Raw genomic sequence first — 18,534 nt, 5'->3', positions numbered from 1 at the left:
GGCAAACGCTTAACGACTGAGCCACCCAGGCGCCCCACATATATATATATTTTTAATGCATTCCTCAATTTGTTCATTCCTATTCTGCTCTGAACACTGGACTTGTTACAAAGAAGGATACAAATAAACTGATCTTACTCTAGTGAGGTCTCAGTTACAGAGGACATATAATACCTAGGTCAGTGGTGGTGTTAAACCAGTCATCCAGGGAGGAAAAAAAAGGCGTATTTGTTGTGTCTGCCAATTTCTGTGGCATAACTATTCCCACTGTGGCTGATTTCAATCTGCCAATGATTTACTCATAATGATTGAGCTCACAAAATCCCTAAGTACAGTGGACCCCCTTCTCCACGGGGGATGCATTCCAAGACCCCCAGTGGACGCCTGAAACACGGGTACTACCAAACCCCACGTGTACTATGTTTTTTCCTATACATACATACCTACAATAAAGTTTAACTATAAGTTAGGCACAGTAAGAGATGAACAACAGGGTAACATAGAACAATGACAACAGTATACCGTTAAGAAAAGTTATGTGAATGTGGTCCCTCTCTCTCTATCTTACCGTACTCACCCTCCTTGTGATGAGATGGGAGATGATAAAATGCCTATGTGAGCAGAGGAGGCAAAGCGAACGAGGCAGGCATTGCGAGGTCGTGTTTGGCTACCGGGGACTTCTGACCCTACGTCAGGATGAGGATCATCTGCCTTGGGGACCGCCACGGGTCATAGGTAACGAACAGAGCCGACAGCGAAGCGCTGGATGAATGAACAGGCCACTGCATCTACCGTCCGGCTCTCAGGAGCCCTGGGCGGGCCACTGATCCTCCATCCCCCGTACTTTCCTCACTCGGCCATCTTTTTAGCCACTCTGCTGTTTATTAAGAGCCTCGCTGCCTGACGGATGAGGAGAATAAAATGAGATCAGAGAAGCAGCTGATTTTTCTGTCAGTGGTTCGAGCAAAGGAGACTGAATGGGGAGGAAGTCGAAACTATTAGCTAGAACGTGTTTATGGGCTTCTATTATCCCCATTCTCTCTGCCCCGTATTACTGCAGATAAGTGAAAGCAGATGCCCTAATCAGATGTGCAAAATACAAACACACTTTCTGACCAAATACCGACTTGATGGCCACAACCTGGAAACAGAAAGAGGGAGAAAGCAGCTATGGTGGAAACCTCAGAAAGGTCAAATTCATCAAGATGGCAGAGGGGATGTTAAAATGGGACTTTCTCTGGGTAGGAACAACGTGGAAAGTATTTTTTCTGAATGTTAAAGATCACAGCAGCTTTCTGGACCCAAATCTAAACAGGAAAAAGCATACCAAACTAACAAGGGAAAACCGTTTGACAAAACAAATTTTTATCTTAACGTGGCTGGAAAGCAGGGAGACTTATTAAAGTTTTCGGAAGTTCTGCGATGGAGTCTCACCCTCTCTGCCACAGGAAAGGGGCTCGCTGGGTGGTTATTCATGCTTCAACAGAAGAGGAAGGTGGCTGGCACCATCTCCTTCCCTCTCACTAGGACTCTGGCTTGCCTTCCCCTTCCCTGAGTTTCTAACGGAGGCAGCACCCCATGAGTAATACTTCACACAATGTGCTCCCCATCTCTCCAGCAAGGCAGAGCTCCTCCACGTGAAGGATGCAGTTCAGAGTTAAGAGTTGTCTATAGAAGTGCTTTTCTTTTTACGGCTCGGTACACGTTTGTTGATGTGAACCCCATTCCCGGTGACCACACGTGTCCATCCAGTCTGATCCAAAGCTCCTGAAGGCGTAGGAAGGACTATCTAGCTCTGCTCCATGGTTTCAGCTTCCTTACTGTCTAGGCATTTGGGATCCCGGGGCTCTTCGCCGCCTACGGTAGCGACAGCTGTCACTTTACTTTAGTAGTGAAGTGAAGGAACGCGAACTCAAGCCACAGAGAGGAAAAAGCAGAAAAATCAAAAATATGTGGTGAGAATCTGAGGACAAAAGAGGCCTACGCGGGAGGACAGAAACAAAATGATCACAGATTCATGCTTACAGAGGTGAGAAAGGAGGGGTGGAGGGCATTTCCCTTCCATTCAAATGGAGCGCAATTTAACAGTGAAGAAGGAGCGTCCGGTACTTTACATTAAACACACACACACACACACACACACACACACACATAAAAACATGCCCATAAGCAAAGTGTGGCATTTGGGGCCACCTCCTTGTTTCACAACCTGAAAGCAATCAAAGAGAGATTGGGGACAGATTTAATCTTTAGATATTTTAAATCACTGGGTTACCCAACTCAAGGAGAAGATAATTACTCTCTTTCACTGCAGTAAATAAGGCTGGGCAGGGCTGTGTCAGATGAGCTAAAAGGCACATTTATGACACAATGGGGAGAAAGGCAGGCAGGAATTCACTGTGCCATTATGCCCAGGAACGGGCAAAACACAGAAGGGGCTCCACTGGTGAGGACGGGAAGGTGGGGGGTCACCCGGGCACCCATGGCTGGCTGTGAGTCCCCTCTGGCAGAGGTAGAAAGGAGATCACAAAACACACATGGATGGCAGGTTTCAGATTTTAAAGCAGCAAATAGATTAGAAACGTAGAGGAGTTAAAATTAATGCCACACTCTAATGTGGATCAGGACATCATGAACCCCAGCAGAAGCTCTCCCCAGGGTTGGGGTGGAAGGAGCCAAGAACTGGTATTATCCCACATAGCATTCCAAAGGCCCGCTCTAAATTTTCAGAGGCAGAAAAATGTGACGTTAAAAGCACTGTAGGGGGGCGCCTGGGTGGTGCAGTTGGTTAAGCGGCTGCCTTCAGCTCAGGTCATGATCTGGGGATCCTGGGATAGAGTCCTGCATCGGGCCCCCTGCTCAGCGGGGAGACTGCTTCTCCCTCTGCCTCCTCCCCCCTGCTCATGGTCTCTGTCTCTGTCTCTCTCTCTCAAATAAATAAAGTCTTAAAAAAAAAAAAACAACACTGTAGGGCTTGCAGGATAGCAAAGAGAAACACGGACCATTCACACACAGGGTAGAAGGGTGCAGCTTTTGCAAATATGAAACCCGAGGTTAGACTACCTGGGCTCAAACACCAACCCTGCCATGGAGTTGCTGAACCGGGTGTGCGCGTGAGCATGTACACACAAATCTCCTGGGTCTGAAAAACCTTCTTCAGGAAAGTGTCAAGAGCTAAAATACATGATCTGAAAAGTGATTTCAAGCTTTAAAATTCTAGGAAATAAAAAACTGGGAGAGGTGACAGGCTTCTTAGTAAATGAAAGGCCTAGAATGAATGACAACCCGTAGAAGCATTAGAACCGAGCCCCTGACCACAGAGACAAGACAGGCCTCAGCTCAGCTGTTTAAATGGAACCACAGTCACTCAACCCCCACTACCCTGTGCCTAAACCGACAGCCGAGAAGGGCACGGCCTGGTCTCAGGACATTCCATCCCTCGGATTATTTGATGACGTCTCTGTCTCCTACCCTCCTACCAGGGTACAATTTTCTAAAAGCAGAAAAAATCCTTCCCAAGAAAATAAACACTCCAAACAACTGTCCCATTCTGTTACCTATTTGGATTACATAATTACTATGAAGTCAAGACTTTCTTACTGACATGCCAAAAAAGAACTCTCAGCTCATAAGCTAAACTGCCTTTTCTTCACTGTCCAAAGCTCTAAAAAAACCCCAAGTACCTAAAAAGCAGTCCCTAGAGCCCACTACGATGGAATAAAAAACTCCACTGCCACAAATCCGCTCAAAGTGGAAACTCACATCAAAATATTTTAAGTCCGTGGAGATATAGGTAAGTTCTGTGTACTCTATTCTTTTAACAGTAACAACCATAAGACAGACATACCCTCACTGATGTCCCAAAGTGCCCTCTGTAGGGAAAGAATACTGGCGATTTTTCCTGGCTCTGTTGAGGATAATTTAGTCAAGTGCACATCCTAACTTGGTGGTTCGAGGATCTGTAAAATGGGGCTAGCAACAACTGGCAGCATTTACCAACAACCAAGTAAGACAGTTAACCCTCTCCTGACTTACATCCACACCAGAAAGAAAACCCACCGGGCCAAGGTGACGCGAATCCCACAGAGTACATTAATGAAGGTACCCATACTTTTCCCGTTGAGGCAGCAGTAAAAAGGCTGAGAGGCTTCCTTTTACAGCCTGTTCTAACTTGTTTGTCTGGATCAATGTAGAAATAGCAGCAATTTGCTCTTCGTAATTCCTCTCCAGGAATAAAAAGGGCTAGGACGTTCCTGGAATGCCTCCTCAGGTGTACCTCCTGGGATCACTGAACTTTGCTCATTCGGTCGGGGTGAAGATTAAATGAGATAATGCATGTAAAGTGCTGAGCGAGAACTTGACACGCAATAAACTCAGTAAGGAAACGATGTTTGTAAACAACACAGCAAAACAACCCCCACACCCGCGCCCTGAAAAAGACTGTTTCCTGATGCTTATCAACTTACTTGGAACAGGGAAGACTGAAACATAAGGCGATGGTTCTAGAGCACATCCCAGAGATCTTTGCTATCCTCTGGTTTTCTCCTAACTAGCCACCTGCGAAATGCTAACGCAGACCTTGCCACAGTCCCGTGAGTACTCATACCCCACCTGTCTGTCCAACCCTCAGCAGTGACAAGTATCAGAGTCTGAATCAATGGGAACAGAAATGCAGACCTTAAAGAAATTCCAAAGCCCCTGGCCCCGATCCTGTGGAGGTTTTGCCAGAAAAATCAGACACCCCACACTAAACAACTGTTGTCAGGGGGGAACGGGGGCAATTAAGCACAGAATCTGAAGACCCTAATGAAAAGGTCCCCATCATAGACCAGACCCCCAAAAGTATCACTCTTCTTTAAATTTTAGGCTACAAATAAATTTCTTCCTAAGGCACACCTAGCAATCTTTTGTGTTTGGCTCTGCTGTTTGGACATGCATGGTTAGGTTTTCCTTCCAGGCACAAAACCATTTTTCAAGAGCTTCATGAAAATGTGAATATTTTCATGACATGGAGATAAGCAGATTTTACTATAATTTATAACTGAATTTTCTAATTCACTTTGGGGCACACACATGATCTCCAACGTTCGCTTTCCCAATGACACACCAGAGTACGTAACTACGCAAGGTATTTTTTAAGGCGGCAAAACGAATACTGTCTGGACTGTAAAATTTAAAGAGGTTCATCCGCAACAGTCATGAGACTGTGTGACGAAAAATAAATAGCCATAAAACTTTTAATTTTTATTTTGAATTATGCCTACTCAACCCATAAAAGACCAGGATGTGTCACAATCTTTGTAAGTTTCTAAACCATGTTTTTGGAAGCACCCAGGGCTTTAGTGTGATGCCTATTCAATGTGTAAAAGACCAGGCCACTGGACAACACTTGTCCTTTCGAAACCATGCTTTCCAAAACGCAAAGGGCTAACGCAGCCCATAACTTTAGAGAAGGGTAAGTCATGTTCTACTGCTTGCCGAATATTTGGCTGATTTCACGTGACGTGAGTTTTTATGGCAACTATTACCATGAACGTGTCCGTTCTCTACAATTCCAAAGTAATAAGTGCAACTTGTAAAAGTCCAGTTTTTTTTTTATTTAATACATTCTAATCAAAGAGTAACAGCAGTAAATAAACACTTTGAAAAAACAGGCAGGTATCCCCCTATATCTGGAAGAGAATTAAGTCAAAGTATTCTACATGGTAGAAGGGAGACAACTGCTGATGTCTGTGGTTAGACAATTCAAGGACAACTTGTTAATTTCTACAGCCATTTCCAAAAAGTCAATGGCAACAGGGTGGGACACAACTACTTGAAAGGATCAAATGTCTGTATCTACATGGTTTTATTAACAGGGGTTGAGCTGCACCCGTAGAGTATGACATTCTTGTCTTTAGCCTTAAAGGAAAAGACAAAGTCTTTTCTGTGTGCACCAGTTTGAAATAGTTCTGAGATAAGGCTCCCTTAAAACGGATTACTACAGTACTCATTCACATGAGAGAGTTCATAGGTGTAGTAAAAAGTCAAATACAGGATTTCATGGTCACCTTTTTGGTTGATTTGGTTAATTGCATAAATGAAGGATAAATACTCACAAGCTTATCTGTTTAACAAAACTCCTAGGTACATCAAGAATGCAAAAAGAGAAAATGGCCTACAGGGGACTCTGACCACCAGGCATCTAAAATTGAAGCTAAGCCTGGTGTCAGCTGGGTTCCTTCCACTCCTCTGTACTCCTGCACCCAGTTCTCTCCCTACTACCGGGGCGTGCACCTTTGACCTCAGAAGGAGGAACCTCAGAAAGGCAAAGGCATTCTGATAAAACGTTCCTTTCAGCCTTTCCTTGGGACATTTTGTTTTTAACTTGAGAGGATTAACGGGTCTTGGTCAGCCTCAGGAAGGTAAGCATCACTCTCAGGTGAAAATATCTGGGGGAACTTTAAATACCTAGCTACCTCGGCACAGGTTTAAATTAGATTGACTTCAGCTGTTTTTAGAATCCCGAGTAGTTATCCAGAGCAGTCACTCAAGTTTTGGTTCTCTTTGACATAGCTGCATTCGGAGAGACTCTACATGAGGCATGGTTAGAAAAAGAGAAGCACTTATACCTGGAATTTATATTCTTCCAAGTAATCTTTTAGTCTCGTTGGTAAAGGCAGCCCCCAGATGGTCCCGGTACATTTGTTAATGGTGAGCCTACAGAGATGCTGTAGAGGTGGTGCTGATGTGTAGAGCGGTCTGGTCAGGTAGAGGTGAACGGTGCCGTTCCGGGGGGCTTCTGGGCCCGTCCGCTTATCCTTGCACATCTGAACATAGTAGTCGATCAGATGAACCACACTGTCAAATTGTTTAAGCTTGGACTTGACACATATGATAGAGTCCAATCTGAACTTCCCATCTTGGTATTCGATTCGCAGATTAGTTGGTCCAGCTGATGTCTTAACAGATATTGTTAGTAGGTAGTCTGAATGCGAGCTGTCTCTAATCAAGAAAGTTCCTTCTGGTGCCTCTTTTAATTTCTCTTTGGCTTCATTAACAGTCATACTTCCCCAGTACCAACCTGGGGTTTTTGGTCAAAAAGGAAAAGAAACGAGGGTAAAATAGTTATTATAAGGAATTTTAAAAATAGGGCAAATACCAGGCAACAGTTTTTCTAGCTTTAAGTAGAAACGTGTGAGTGAATGTTTACCAGAGACTACCACAAATACTTTCGGTAGAAATTTAATGAAACTGTGGGCCCATTATACTTTATGAACCCAAACTGAGAGTCAGCTTTTGGCTTTAAAAAGTAGCTTTCTGTAGCTGTTCTTTAAATTATCCGAAGATTTTTCTCCTAATGAAACAAAAGAGTATTTGCAATATGACACACTGGCTGACAAAGCATGATGCTTCTAACACTATTCAAGTGAAATCAAAGCAACGTAGAGATAAATCAGAAGTTAGAAATAAAAGTCATGCCCTTACAAAAGTGGAGAGGCCAACTCCAGTAATTCCAACAGGGTAAAAACCGAAAGAACTTTTGGGAAGGTTGGTGTCCACACCCCCCCCCCCCCAAATCTGTTCAGGGCTGTATCTGTTCAAAGCCCTTGGAAAGCACTGCTATTGACGTCTTCTCCAAGTGCAGACCCAGTCTAACAGCTTCTGTTTGTTGCTTTGATTACAACTACCTTATCAGTCATTGAGAAATGAGGGAAACCCCAACTGATAATTAGCACTTCAAGTTTACAACCTGCAACTCTTTCGGATTTTGCCCTAATCCAAATCCGATCACAACCGTCGGTCTCCCCAGCATTCTCGATTTGATCGGCTTGCGTCATCCCAGGGTCCATCCCGTTTTCAGCAAAGACTTTGAGACCTTCTGCATAAGAAGTCTGACAATGTGCTCTCTTCCCCCCCCACACACACCCAAAAAAACAGCTCCGATACCTGCAATCTGCCGGCCCGCCCCGTTGAGGGAGAGCCGGTTGTTGGCACTCAAAGACCGGAACTGCGAGTGACTTTTCCCTCTCCCTAGTGCCACCAAAACTTCAACTTAGCCCCAAACGTAAGCTTTTAGGATTCCAGATTTTGAAAGCTTGCGTAGTTTGCCAGATTATTATTATTTTTTTTTTCCAATCTGTTCTTTTTTCAGACGCCGAGAGACGACAGCGGGCCACGCAAAGCGCAGGATTGCCCTCGAAACCAGCAACACCCTGGGCGCGCAGCCCCTGAAGGCCGCGCTCTGCGGGGGCTCCGCCGGCCGCTTTCCGCCCGGCTCTGCGGCAGCCGCCTGCGCCCTAATCTGTCGGTCCTTGGAATTTGGCCGCCAAGATCCCGGGCTGCCGCGGCTGCTCCGCTCGGGAGCCAGATGCAGCTGGAGCCGCGGGCAGCGCAGCGCCCACTCGCCGCGCCGGTTCCCCGCGGAAAGGGAGGCGCCTGGCACTTTCTCCCGCCAGGGTTCAAGCCCGTGTACCAACTCCCGAGCGGCCGCGGCAAACAAAGGTTCCAGCGCCCTACGAGGCTATTTTCAAGAAGCCCTTCTCGCGCTCTGCCCTCCCCTAGGCCTCAGAGTCCCTCGAGAACCACTTTTCTTTCGCGTTCCCAAGGACCCACGGCCGCGCGGGCATCCTCTCCGCGGTTCCCCGCCCCGAGGCGGAACGGGAACCGAGGGGCCCTAGTTCCATCCCATTCTTTGCTCCCCACCGCGGCCCCGTTTCCTAGCCGCGCTCCCCGCCAGCAAAGCCTGCAACCGCATCTTTGGGGAAGCTACCCCTGTCGCCCGCGTCGCGGCGGATCGGCTCCCTACCTGTTTGACTGAGCTCCCGTAGGGCCTTCGCCAAACGCGCCGCCTCCGGGGACGGCTCCTCCGCGGATCCCGCGGTCCCCCACTGGCTCTGCGTCCCTTCCGCGCCATTCCCGGAGGGCTCGAGGCACCGCAGGGTCATGGGAGAGAGGTCACCGCGGCAAAGACAGGTGGCCACCCGCGATGGGGTCAGAGCCGGGCACGCGTCCTTCTTGGAAGTCAGTGGGAACCCAAAAACGAGTCCCTGCGGGGTATCCGAAATGGTGGAGGGGGAGGGGATGGGGTGCTTCTGGTTCTTCCTCCCCAGGTTCCAGTGGACGAATGGCAAAGTCCCCTGCAGGCGCGGTCACCCACAGTTTGCCTGCAAAAAGAAAGTATGGGTTTGGGTCAGTCCAAGCTGGACCCCTGAGGCTGGGGTGTGGGTGGGGAGACAGAGACGTGGAAAATCCCGGGGACTCCTCCGCGTCTATACTCCTGCACCATTTAATCCCAAGCATCCAGTGACTGCCCCGGCCCAGCTGTAGAGAAAGGATAAAGAGAGCAGGGCTCCAAGACGCAGGAGTTGCCGAGGGGGAGGGGGTGGGGAGGGACAGGATGAGGGTGGGGAACAGGGTGTCTTCCCGCCCAGGGCTACTGGCTGAAATCGCAGACTAGCAAAGCAAAGTCACCTGCGGGTAGGGTGGCAAATAGGCCCTAGTCAAGGACAAGCATAAAAATTGTAAAGGAAAGAACAGGAGAGATCCCCAAATTGGCACTCCTATACCTCACACTCTGCACAGCCCGGGGGCTCCGGGACGAAGCACCCTGAGTCGCCAGCCCGGGGCGCCAAGGTGCGGAAGCTGCCGCACCCTCCCCTCCGCCCGTTTCCCAGCGCCCGCGTGGGGCAGAGGTGGGGGGCGCCGCCGTGCGCAGTGGCAGCCGCCGCGGGCGCTGTCGAGGAATCGGCCCAAGCGCGCAGCCCTCGCGGGGGCTCGGACCTGAAACCCCGGCCGGGGCAAAACAGGCGGCAGCTAGCGCCGCTGGACGTGTAAGACAACGATCGCGGAGCCCTTACCTCGGCCTTGGCCGCCGCCTCCACACCAGGCAGCCTCCCCAGTGGACATGGGGCGGGGGAACCGGGAGGGGCCCGGGAGAGGAGGGGTGTCTGCCCGAGTTTCCCCTGTTGACTTTTAATTTGGGAACGAGATGCCTGGGGATGCGCTCTGCGGCAGCCAGAATTCTTGCGCAGAGGGCAAACAAAAGAGCCGGGGACCATCGCCTAGAACCCCCGGGCTCCGAAATCCCCCACCCTGGCCAGCTGCTGGCTTTTCCTCCGGCTGCGACCAAGGAGGTGGGAAGAAGAGAGGGAGGAGGAAGGAGCTAGGGCGGGAGGCAGGCGGGTGGGGAGGAGCGGCAGATCAGGTTATTAGGGGGATTATTAATTTGGATGGCAGTTTGGGGCGGGGGAGAAAACTCCGCGGAGACTTCCCGACGCCTAGAAGGGGCGGAAGAAAGCAGGCTGCAGCGCCCGGCCGCGGGACAGAGCCGCGGCTTCGACTCTGTCTCCGGCGGTTCTGAACTGAGGAAGCCAAGGCCGCCCCGCGCTCGCGGCCGCGCCCCGGTACCCTCCCCGGCGACCCCCCTTGGAGAAGAGCCTTCGGGCTCCCCGGACCAGTACCTGCCGCCAGCGCCCGGCCGAGCTCCTCCGGCGCCCCGGCTGCGGGCGCACGGGATCCTGAGGCTGTGCGCGCGGGTCCCCGGGGCGCACTGTCCGCGGCCCGCGCAGCGCCGGTAGCGGCGGGCGAGGAGGCTCATGCTTCAAGGGAAGCCCAAGGCCCGCGAGCCGCGGTGGCGGCGGCGAGACATGGCAAGAGTTAAACGTCTGTCCCCGGAGCCGGGTGTGCGCGCGACTTCCCAGCCCCGCGCGCCTCTCTCGCCCCCGCCTCCCCCCCCTGTCCGCGCTCCCCCCCCCGTCCGCGCTCCCCTTGTGCCCCGCCCGGCTGCTGCGGAGGCCGCTTTCCAGGAACTTTCCAGGAATCCACCTCACGTGACCGCGGCCCCCGCTTCTGCTTTAAAGAGGCTCCGGCGCGAATGCGCAGGCTTCAGGGGAGGCGGGCTGAGAGCGCTCGGTGCGGGGCTGGGCGGAGGGCCTGCCTGGGAATCTGTCCGCCTCCGACCCGGTCGCTCCGAGTGCTCGGAGGCGCGCAGGAGAAGCGCCCCTGCCACCGCCGTCCCCGCTGCGACGGCTGGAGCCTGCCCCCCGCCGTGCCCGCCGTGCGCTGGGGTCTGAGGACTGAGACTTCCACGGCCAGCCGCGGGGCTCTGTCTCTCCCACCCTCTCCGCGCCTTCTCGACGCGACCCTCCCGGCTGCACATTTTGTGAGCGGGGTGTGGGAGGGACGGGGGGGGGGCGATAACGGCCCCTCTCGCTTTACAGCACAGTAACGGAGTGGGAGAGGCCCCCTTCCAGGCGCCCGCGCTCCCGACCGAGAGCCGGAGATGAGGGCCGAGGGGAGCGGGCCGGAGGCGGTGCCCTCGCCCAGGTCCTAGAAGGCAGCCCACGGGTGCAGAGCGGCGCCTCCTTAAGCAGCGCTAGCGGCTCTCAGTCTCCTCCCCCAGGCGCTCCAGCTCGCTGTCTCCCGCACGGGCCCCACCGGGCTACTCCTCTCCTCCTCTCCTCCTCTCCTCCTCCTGCTCCCCCACTCCGCTCCACCGTCTCCTTCCGGCTGGCAGCCCGGCTCACCTGCACTGACTGCTGAGGGGGGCGCCCTTACCTGCGCGCCTCGGTGGTGCTGGGCGGTCGGCCTCGGTGCCTGCAGTCCCGAGAGCTTTTGTCTCGGCGATTTCCCGCAGGGCTGGCGCCCAGGGACTGGGAATTCGGAAAGATCCCGTCACTTCCCTGCGCGGAGACCCTCACCTCCTCCCACCCGGTTGGAGGCCACCTGGCCTTAGTTGGAACTCAGCTCCTTGCCTGCATGCCCGTCTCCAAAATGTGACCTACTTTAAATGTGACCTACTTTTTTTGAAAACCATTAACACTCATGGGAAAACCGGATCCAAAATTTCGATAACTATTTTTCTTTGAAATACTATTCTATTGCATCACTTGTCAAAAGCTTGAAAGGTCAATGGCCACTTGCAGTTGAAGCAGCGGCTAAGGGGAAGTTGGGCGCGGAAGGGGGAGGAGGCGTGGGGGAGGCGCGGCTCGCAAACCTTGCCTGGTGCCCCCCCTGCTGGCCCTAGGAGGAAACAAACCAGCTTCCTGCCTTCCGTGCCAGGAGTCAGGGAGGAATGGTTTTCTCAACAATTTTCCAGCTTTTGAGTAAATAACTCTGCAAATGATAGGCAGGTGAGCCAAGAAGTGAGGGGACATTTCCCAGCTAACAAAGGGCTTTGTCAACGATAGAGTCGTGTGCATGGAATCATGTTTTGTTTTTTAGAGTCTTCCATGTGGAGGGCAGAGCTAATTCAACCCTGGTTAAAACTCCCTATAAAGTAGCTGAATAATTTTGCCCAAGTCATTTAACTTGTCTTTGGACTCTCGGCCTTTTCTATAAAATTAAGGGACCGGACGGACCGGACTCCAGTCCTGGCTCAGGGACTGGGATGAATGAACAAATCAAATTCCATGCAGAGTTTGTGTATAGTCTGAGGCCCAGAACCTTTAAGAACTAGTAGTCATACTAGGGTTCACTATGTTCTAAATTATTCCATATGGCTTCTGTTCCTTTCTAGAGAATCCCAGATGAAGGGTGTACCCACTGTTCTGATTAGTTTAAATAAAAAGATTTTAAACATTTTACAAAGATAAATTTCTATTTGTCAGTTGAAATGAATCTGCCAGCAACCCTCCTTATAATGTGCTTTCCTGTTGCCTCCTAACGTGTGCCATTCCCTCTTTCTCGCACACACTGTTCCCTCTTCCTGGGTTGCCCTTCCCCAGATTGGGTATGTGGCCAGCTCTCATCATTCAAGTCTGCGCTCAAAGTCACCTCCACAGACAGTCGTTGTCCACAAAAATTACAATGAGCACAATGTCAGCTGTAGGGGCACCAAACTTTGTAGCAAAGTAAGATTCTGACTTTTGTTTCTGAAATGTTTCCCAGCGATACCCAGCATTTTGTTGGCCTTTTTAATCACCAAGAAACACATATGGGAGCCTCTTAGGAAAATATTTATGGGATCATGTTAAGTGAAAAAAGGTAGAATATGAAATTGTATCTATGCTATGATTACAACATAAAATTATGTATTCCTGTGGGCAAAAACAGAAGGAAATGTGGAGAAATGAAAGCAGCTGTTTTTAAGGTGGCAGGATATGGGTGAATTTTTAAATTTGACTTCCCTAATGCTTTTCCAGTATATTTTTTAAAAGATTTTATTTATTTATTTAGTGGGGGGTGTTGGAGAGAGAGAAGCAGGCTCCCTGCTGAGCAGGGAGCCAGATGTGGGGCTCGATCCCAGGACCCCAGGATCATGACCTGAGCTGAAGGCAGACACAACCCACAGAGCCACCCAGGTGCCCCTTTTTCCAGTATTTTGGGTACAGTTATCATTTTCCAAAACTGCATGTGGATCAGTGTCTTTAGTGACTCGAAGGGAGTAGAGTGTAGTTTGTAGAGCTTATGACCCCAGTCCAGATGGATCTCTCTCCTGAACTCCCAGACCTGCCACTCAGCATTGCCTTTCAGATGTCTAATAGACATCCCCAGTTTAACATGTCCCAAACTGAGACCCGATAATTTCTTAAAACAACCCCCTTTAAGACAAAAACAAAAGCAATTCCTCCATTTTCCCCCATCTCTGAAAAATGTCATTTCTAGTCTTCAGTTGCTCTGCTTAAAAGCCTTAAAGTCATCCTTGACTGCTCTTTTTCACACACCCCACATCCCACGTGTTGGCCAATCCTTTGACTCTGATTTCACAAAGAACTCAGAATTGAAGCCCTTGCCACATTTCCAGCATATACCAGCCCAAGCCTGGCTTACCAGTCTCAGCCTGGCTGACTGCTGCAGCCTCTTGCTGCCACCCTTGTCCCTCTGATAGACTCTTCCTGACAGAGCAGTGAGAAGGATCCTGTTTAAAATGACAGATGTTGGCGAGGATGTGGAGAAAGGGGAACCCTCTTAACACTGTTGGTGGGAATGCAAGCTGGTGCAGCCACTCTGGAAAACAGTATGGAGGTTCCTCAAAAAGTTGAAAATAGATCTATCCTATGACCCAGCAATTGCACTACTGGGTATTTACCCCAAAGATACAAAGGTAGTGATCTGAAGGGGCACGTGCACCCCAATGTTTATAGCAGCAATGTCCACAATTGCCAAATGATGGAAAGAGCCCAGATGTCCGTCAACAGATGAATGGATAAAGAACTTGTGGTATATATATATACAATGGAATATTATGCAGCCATCAGAAAGATGAAATCTTGGGGCGCCTGAGTGGCTCAGTCGGTTAAGCGTCTGCCTTCGGGTCAGGTCATGATCTCAGAGTCCTGGGAACAAGCCCCACATCAGGCTCCCTACTCAGCGGGGAGCCTGCTTCTCCCTCTCCCTGCCTCTTTGCCTACTTGTGATCTCTCTGTCAAATGAATTTTTAAAAAAATGAAATCTTACCATTTGCAACGATATGGATGGAACTAGAGGGTATTATGCTAAGCGAAATAAGTCAATTAAAGAAAGACAATTATCATATCTCACTGATATTAGGAATTTGAGAAACAAGGCAGAGGATCATAGGGGAAGGGAGGAAAAAATGAAATAAGACAAAACCAGAGAGGGAGACAAACCATAAGAGACTCTTAATCATAGGAAACAAACTGAGGGTTGCTGGAGTGGAGGGGGGTGGGAGGGATGGGGTAGCTGGTGATGGACATTGGGGAGGGTATGTGCTATGGTGAGTGCTGTGTATTGTGTAAGACTGATGAATCACAGACCTGTAGCCCTGAAACAATACATGTTAATTAAAAAAAAAAATGAGCCTTTTTAAACCAAGCAATGGCATGTCCCTCCTCTGCTCCAATCCAAATGGCTGCATCACACCAGAGTGAATGACAAAATCCAAGTAGCCACTCACAACATCCTACAAGATCTGGTTCTATTTACCTCCCTGATCCCTCCTGCTCTGTTCCTTGATCGCTGCCTAAGACACATTGGACTCCTTGCTGTTTCCAAGACCGACTGTCCTTGTTCCTTCCTCAGAAACTTCTATGCTGTCTCCTTGACCCACCATGCTCTTCCTTTATATATCTGCATGGTTTGCTCCCTCACTTCCTCAGACCTTTATTCAGTGCCACCTTCTTAGTGAGACCGTGCCCGAACACCCTATTCAGAATCGACCCACCCCCACACACATTTCTCTCTCTTCCCTGCTCCAGTTTTCTCCTTAATGCTGATCACTATCTAACCTAGTTTATATTTTATTTCCTGTCTTTCTCCTTCATTAGAATGTAAGCTTCGAGGACATGTATTTGGATTTGCATTGTTCCCAGCTATGGCTCAGCACCTCGAATAGTCGCCGGCATGTAGCAGCCATTCCACGGGACTGCTGAAGGAGTGAACGGATGGGTGGGTGGTGCTTAAGCAGCATGGCTTTAAAGTTAAACTGCCCGGCAGGGTCCTCACTCTGCTACCATTTGCTACATAACTGAACTTTGGCAAATTAGTTAGCCTTTTACAGAGATAATACTGGAATTTATATCTCGTATCTCTATCTCTATAGCTCTCTAAATATCTATCTCATCTCTGTTTTGTTCAGTGGGGCAGGTGCCTGGCTGCAGTGGGGAACTGTCACTCTACTTGAAGAGGGAAGGGAGAGTGATTTTCACAAAGCGGGAGAGTTTCTTCTGTTGCCCGCACTGAGGAATTGCCAAGGCCTGAAAATCTCTGTGTGCCAAAGTCAAACTGGCTGTTCTTGATTTGCAAGACAGATGTTCTAGCACCAGAATTGACAAGTGCTCCACACTGAGCTTTTGCCTAGCTGCAGAGAGTTCTTTAGTTTTTGTTTTAGGGGTGGGGGAGATACAGGATGGTCTTTGGCTCTTATGTTGGAAGTGCCTGGGAGCAGAAGGTCCACTTTTAATTGGCCACCGTCTCTTCCTTTTAAACTTTGCCAGGTCACCATCACCACCACAACCACCATCACACATACTCCGCCCTCAGGAATCCCCGTGATTCTGGAACCCACTCCTCTGGAGAACATGCGACCCAGGTTAATCAATAGAAGTATCTTATTCCCCTGGACAGGGGGTTTTTCCAAAGTCACAGCCCAAGCAGATTATTTTTTTTAGGATTTGATGTAAGTGCTGCAAGAGGACTGATCCCTCCCCATCCGAGATGATGAGCAATAATGACCATGTAAGCCAACTTTCCTACCATGTAGGAGTCCATCAAAGAAGAAAAGCAACAGAGAGGAAAGCAGGGCTCAGGTTTGAGTGAGAGGAAGAGGTTCCCAAGTACTTGACTCCAATATGCCTGAGGCTGCACTACCCTTGGACTTCTCAGATACCGGAGCCAACGAGTTAATTTTTCCCTACCTCGTTTGGTTTGGGTTTCTGTAACTTGTAATCAAAAATGCTCTTGTGGGGTGTGGTGAGTTGGATAGGGAGGAATCCATGGGAGGGAATGGAATAGAGAATTGAGAAGATGAAGAACAGAGCTGTCTTCTGTATGATGAGCATCTCTTACTTCTCCTCTGGTGCTTCTCAATACCAATTCCCTTTTACAATGTCCTGCTTGCTCCATCTCCATAATGGAGGACACTCCCTGGTGTCCTGGCTGGCTTCAGTGCTCTGGGTCAGGCAGATGGCTTTCCCCTAGACTTCTAGGACCCAGGAACTTGGGAGATGGCCATGCCCCTGGTCTTTGTATGCACAGAAGTTGAGGGGAATCATATTCTAGAACAGTAGTTGTTAATATAAAGTCACAGATCTTTCAGAAATTCTGGTAAAATCTATGGACCAGAGTTCACAAACCACCTGCCTACGGGCCATATTTGATCCTTCAGGCTGTTATGGCTGGTGTGCCAAGATTCTTTTTTTTTTTTTTTTTTAAAGATTTTATTTATTTATTTGACAGAGAGAGAGATAGCGAGAGCAAGGAACACAAGCAGGGTGAGTGGGAGAGGGAGAAGCAGACTTCCCGCTGAGCAGGCAGCCCGATGCGGGGCTCAATCCCAGGACCCTGAGATCATGACCTGTGCCGAAGGCAGACGCTTAATGACTGAGCCACCCAGGTGCCCCCCAAGATTTAAAAAAAATATATGAATCACTGGAGCGACGGTGATGGGTATTAAGGAGGGCACGTATTGCATGGAGCACTGGGTGTTATACGCAAACAATGAATCATGGAACACTACAACAAAAACTAATGATGTAATGTATGGTGATTAACATAAGATAATAATAATAATAAAACATTTAAAAAAATATGAATCAAATTAAAATTCTGGAGATTTGGGGCACCTGGGTGGCTCAGTCGTTAAGCGTCTGCCTTCGGCTTAGGGCACGATCTCAGCGTCCTGGGATCCGGCCCAGCATTGGGCTCCCTGCTCGGCGGGAAGCCCGCTTCTCCCTCTCCCACTCCCTCTGCTTGTGTTCCCTCTCTTGCTGTGTCTCTCTCTGCCAAATACGTAAATAAAATCTTTAAAAAAAATTTTTTTTTTAATTCTGGAGGTTTCACCCCCAAAACGATCCAGATTTCTGCTTTCTCTTAACCAACCCTGAACTCTGTCAACACCGGATCCCATTCCCTCAAGGCAGGGATCAGCTGAAGAAGGGTAATGGCTGCCCGTATGGAAGGCACATTCACCACAGTCCTCGCCATCCCTTATGGTCTCCCCAACACTGAATATCATTTGCCATTGGTCATCACCCTTGCACTGTTGTTTCTCTTATGGTGAAGAAGTATTTCTCTGGACCCAAGTCTCTACCAGAAGCAGGGAAATGAAAGATCCAAAAGACTGGATATTTCAAGACAAATCGGAGAGACCTTATTTCTCTGTGAAAGTGAAACATACTCCTCTGTGTATAATGAGCCAAGGGTGGCCAAGTTCTTAGACCTGACCTATTTCATTCTTCTATATTCCTACATGGCCCAGGCATTTGTATACAGGCTCCATCTAAGACTTTCTCTGCGGAAAAATGTCCTGGAAGCACAGATTCGGGGGATCAATTGAGAATCTGAAGGCCGACTATGACTCCTGAGGGTCCTCTTGACCTCAGGTGAGAACCCTGTGCTAAGGGTGATAGCCTCCATTGAAGTACTGCTCTGGAGATAAAAGTCTGCCTTCAGCATCGTACGGGACTCTCTTTATTGCAATTGGTCTATATAGTCGGAGGATCATCAATCGTTAAGACTTTGGTGTTAGAAAGGACATTATTGCACTAGTGCAGAATAATTTTCTTTGTCTCTTTTCTTCTCCCACATGATGTTCTAATCCTCTGGCCTCCTTGTTTCTCAAACACACCAAGCCTAACTCAGGGCCTTTGTACTTGTTCTCTCTGAAATATTCTTTCCACGGTATTCTCATGGAATCACTCTCTCACTTTGTTTGGGTCTTTGCTCAGAGAGGCTTCCCCTTTCTTATCAGTGACCATTTCTTTCTCCCGCTTTATTTTTCATTTCAGCACTTACTACTACCTGACATGATAATGGTTTTTATTTGTCATTTGTTTCATGTCTCTCTCCTCTTGGAACATAGGCAGGGACTTTGTCTATATAATCATTACTGTGTTCCCAGTGCCTAAAGAAGCTCCTGGCCCCTAGTAGATA

General features: G+C 49.1%; 1 protein-coding gene across 5 annotated transcripts in view; it reads right to left on the bottom strand.

Moving 5' to 3' along the window:
- LOC116639844 (death domain-containing protein CRADD) overlaps positions 1-13,091 on the bottom strand; it is a 264,137-nt gene extending 251,046 nt beyond the window's left edge. The window contains exons 1-3 of one of the 5 annotated variants that reach the window (XM_032416509.1): positions 11,539-13,091; positions 8,789-9,146; positions 6,612-7,063 (exon numbers count right to left, since the gene is read on the bottom strand). In XM_032416509.1, the coding sequence (XP_032272400.1) occupies positions 6,612-7,063; positions 8,789-8,927 (591 nt within the window). In that variant the 5' untranslated portion in view covers positions 8,928-9,146; positions 11,539-13,091. The other 4 variants (XM_032416508.1, XM_032416511.1, XM_032416512.1 and 1 more) reach the window with 4 other exon arrangements.
- Between the last annotated feature and the right edge of the window lie 5,443 nt (positions 13,092-18,534).

This window comes from Phoca vitulina, unplaced genomic scaffold, assembly GCF_004348235.1.
Source record: "Phoca vitulina isolate PV1807 unplaced genomic scaffold, GSC_HSeal_1.0 scaffold19, whole genome shotgun sequence".
NCBI classification, from domain to species: Eukaryota; Metazoa; Chordata; class Mammalia; order Carnivora; family Phocidae; genus Phoca; species Phoca vitulina.
Note: the sequence above shows the minus strand (reverse complement) of the source record. Positions and strands in the feature narration are given on the sequence as shown.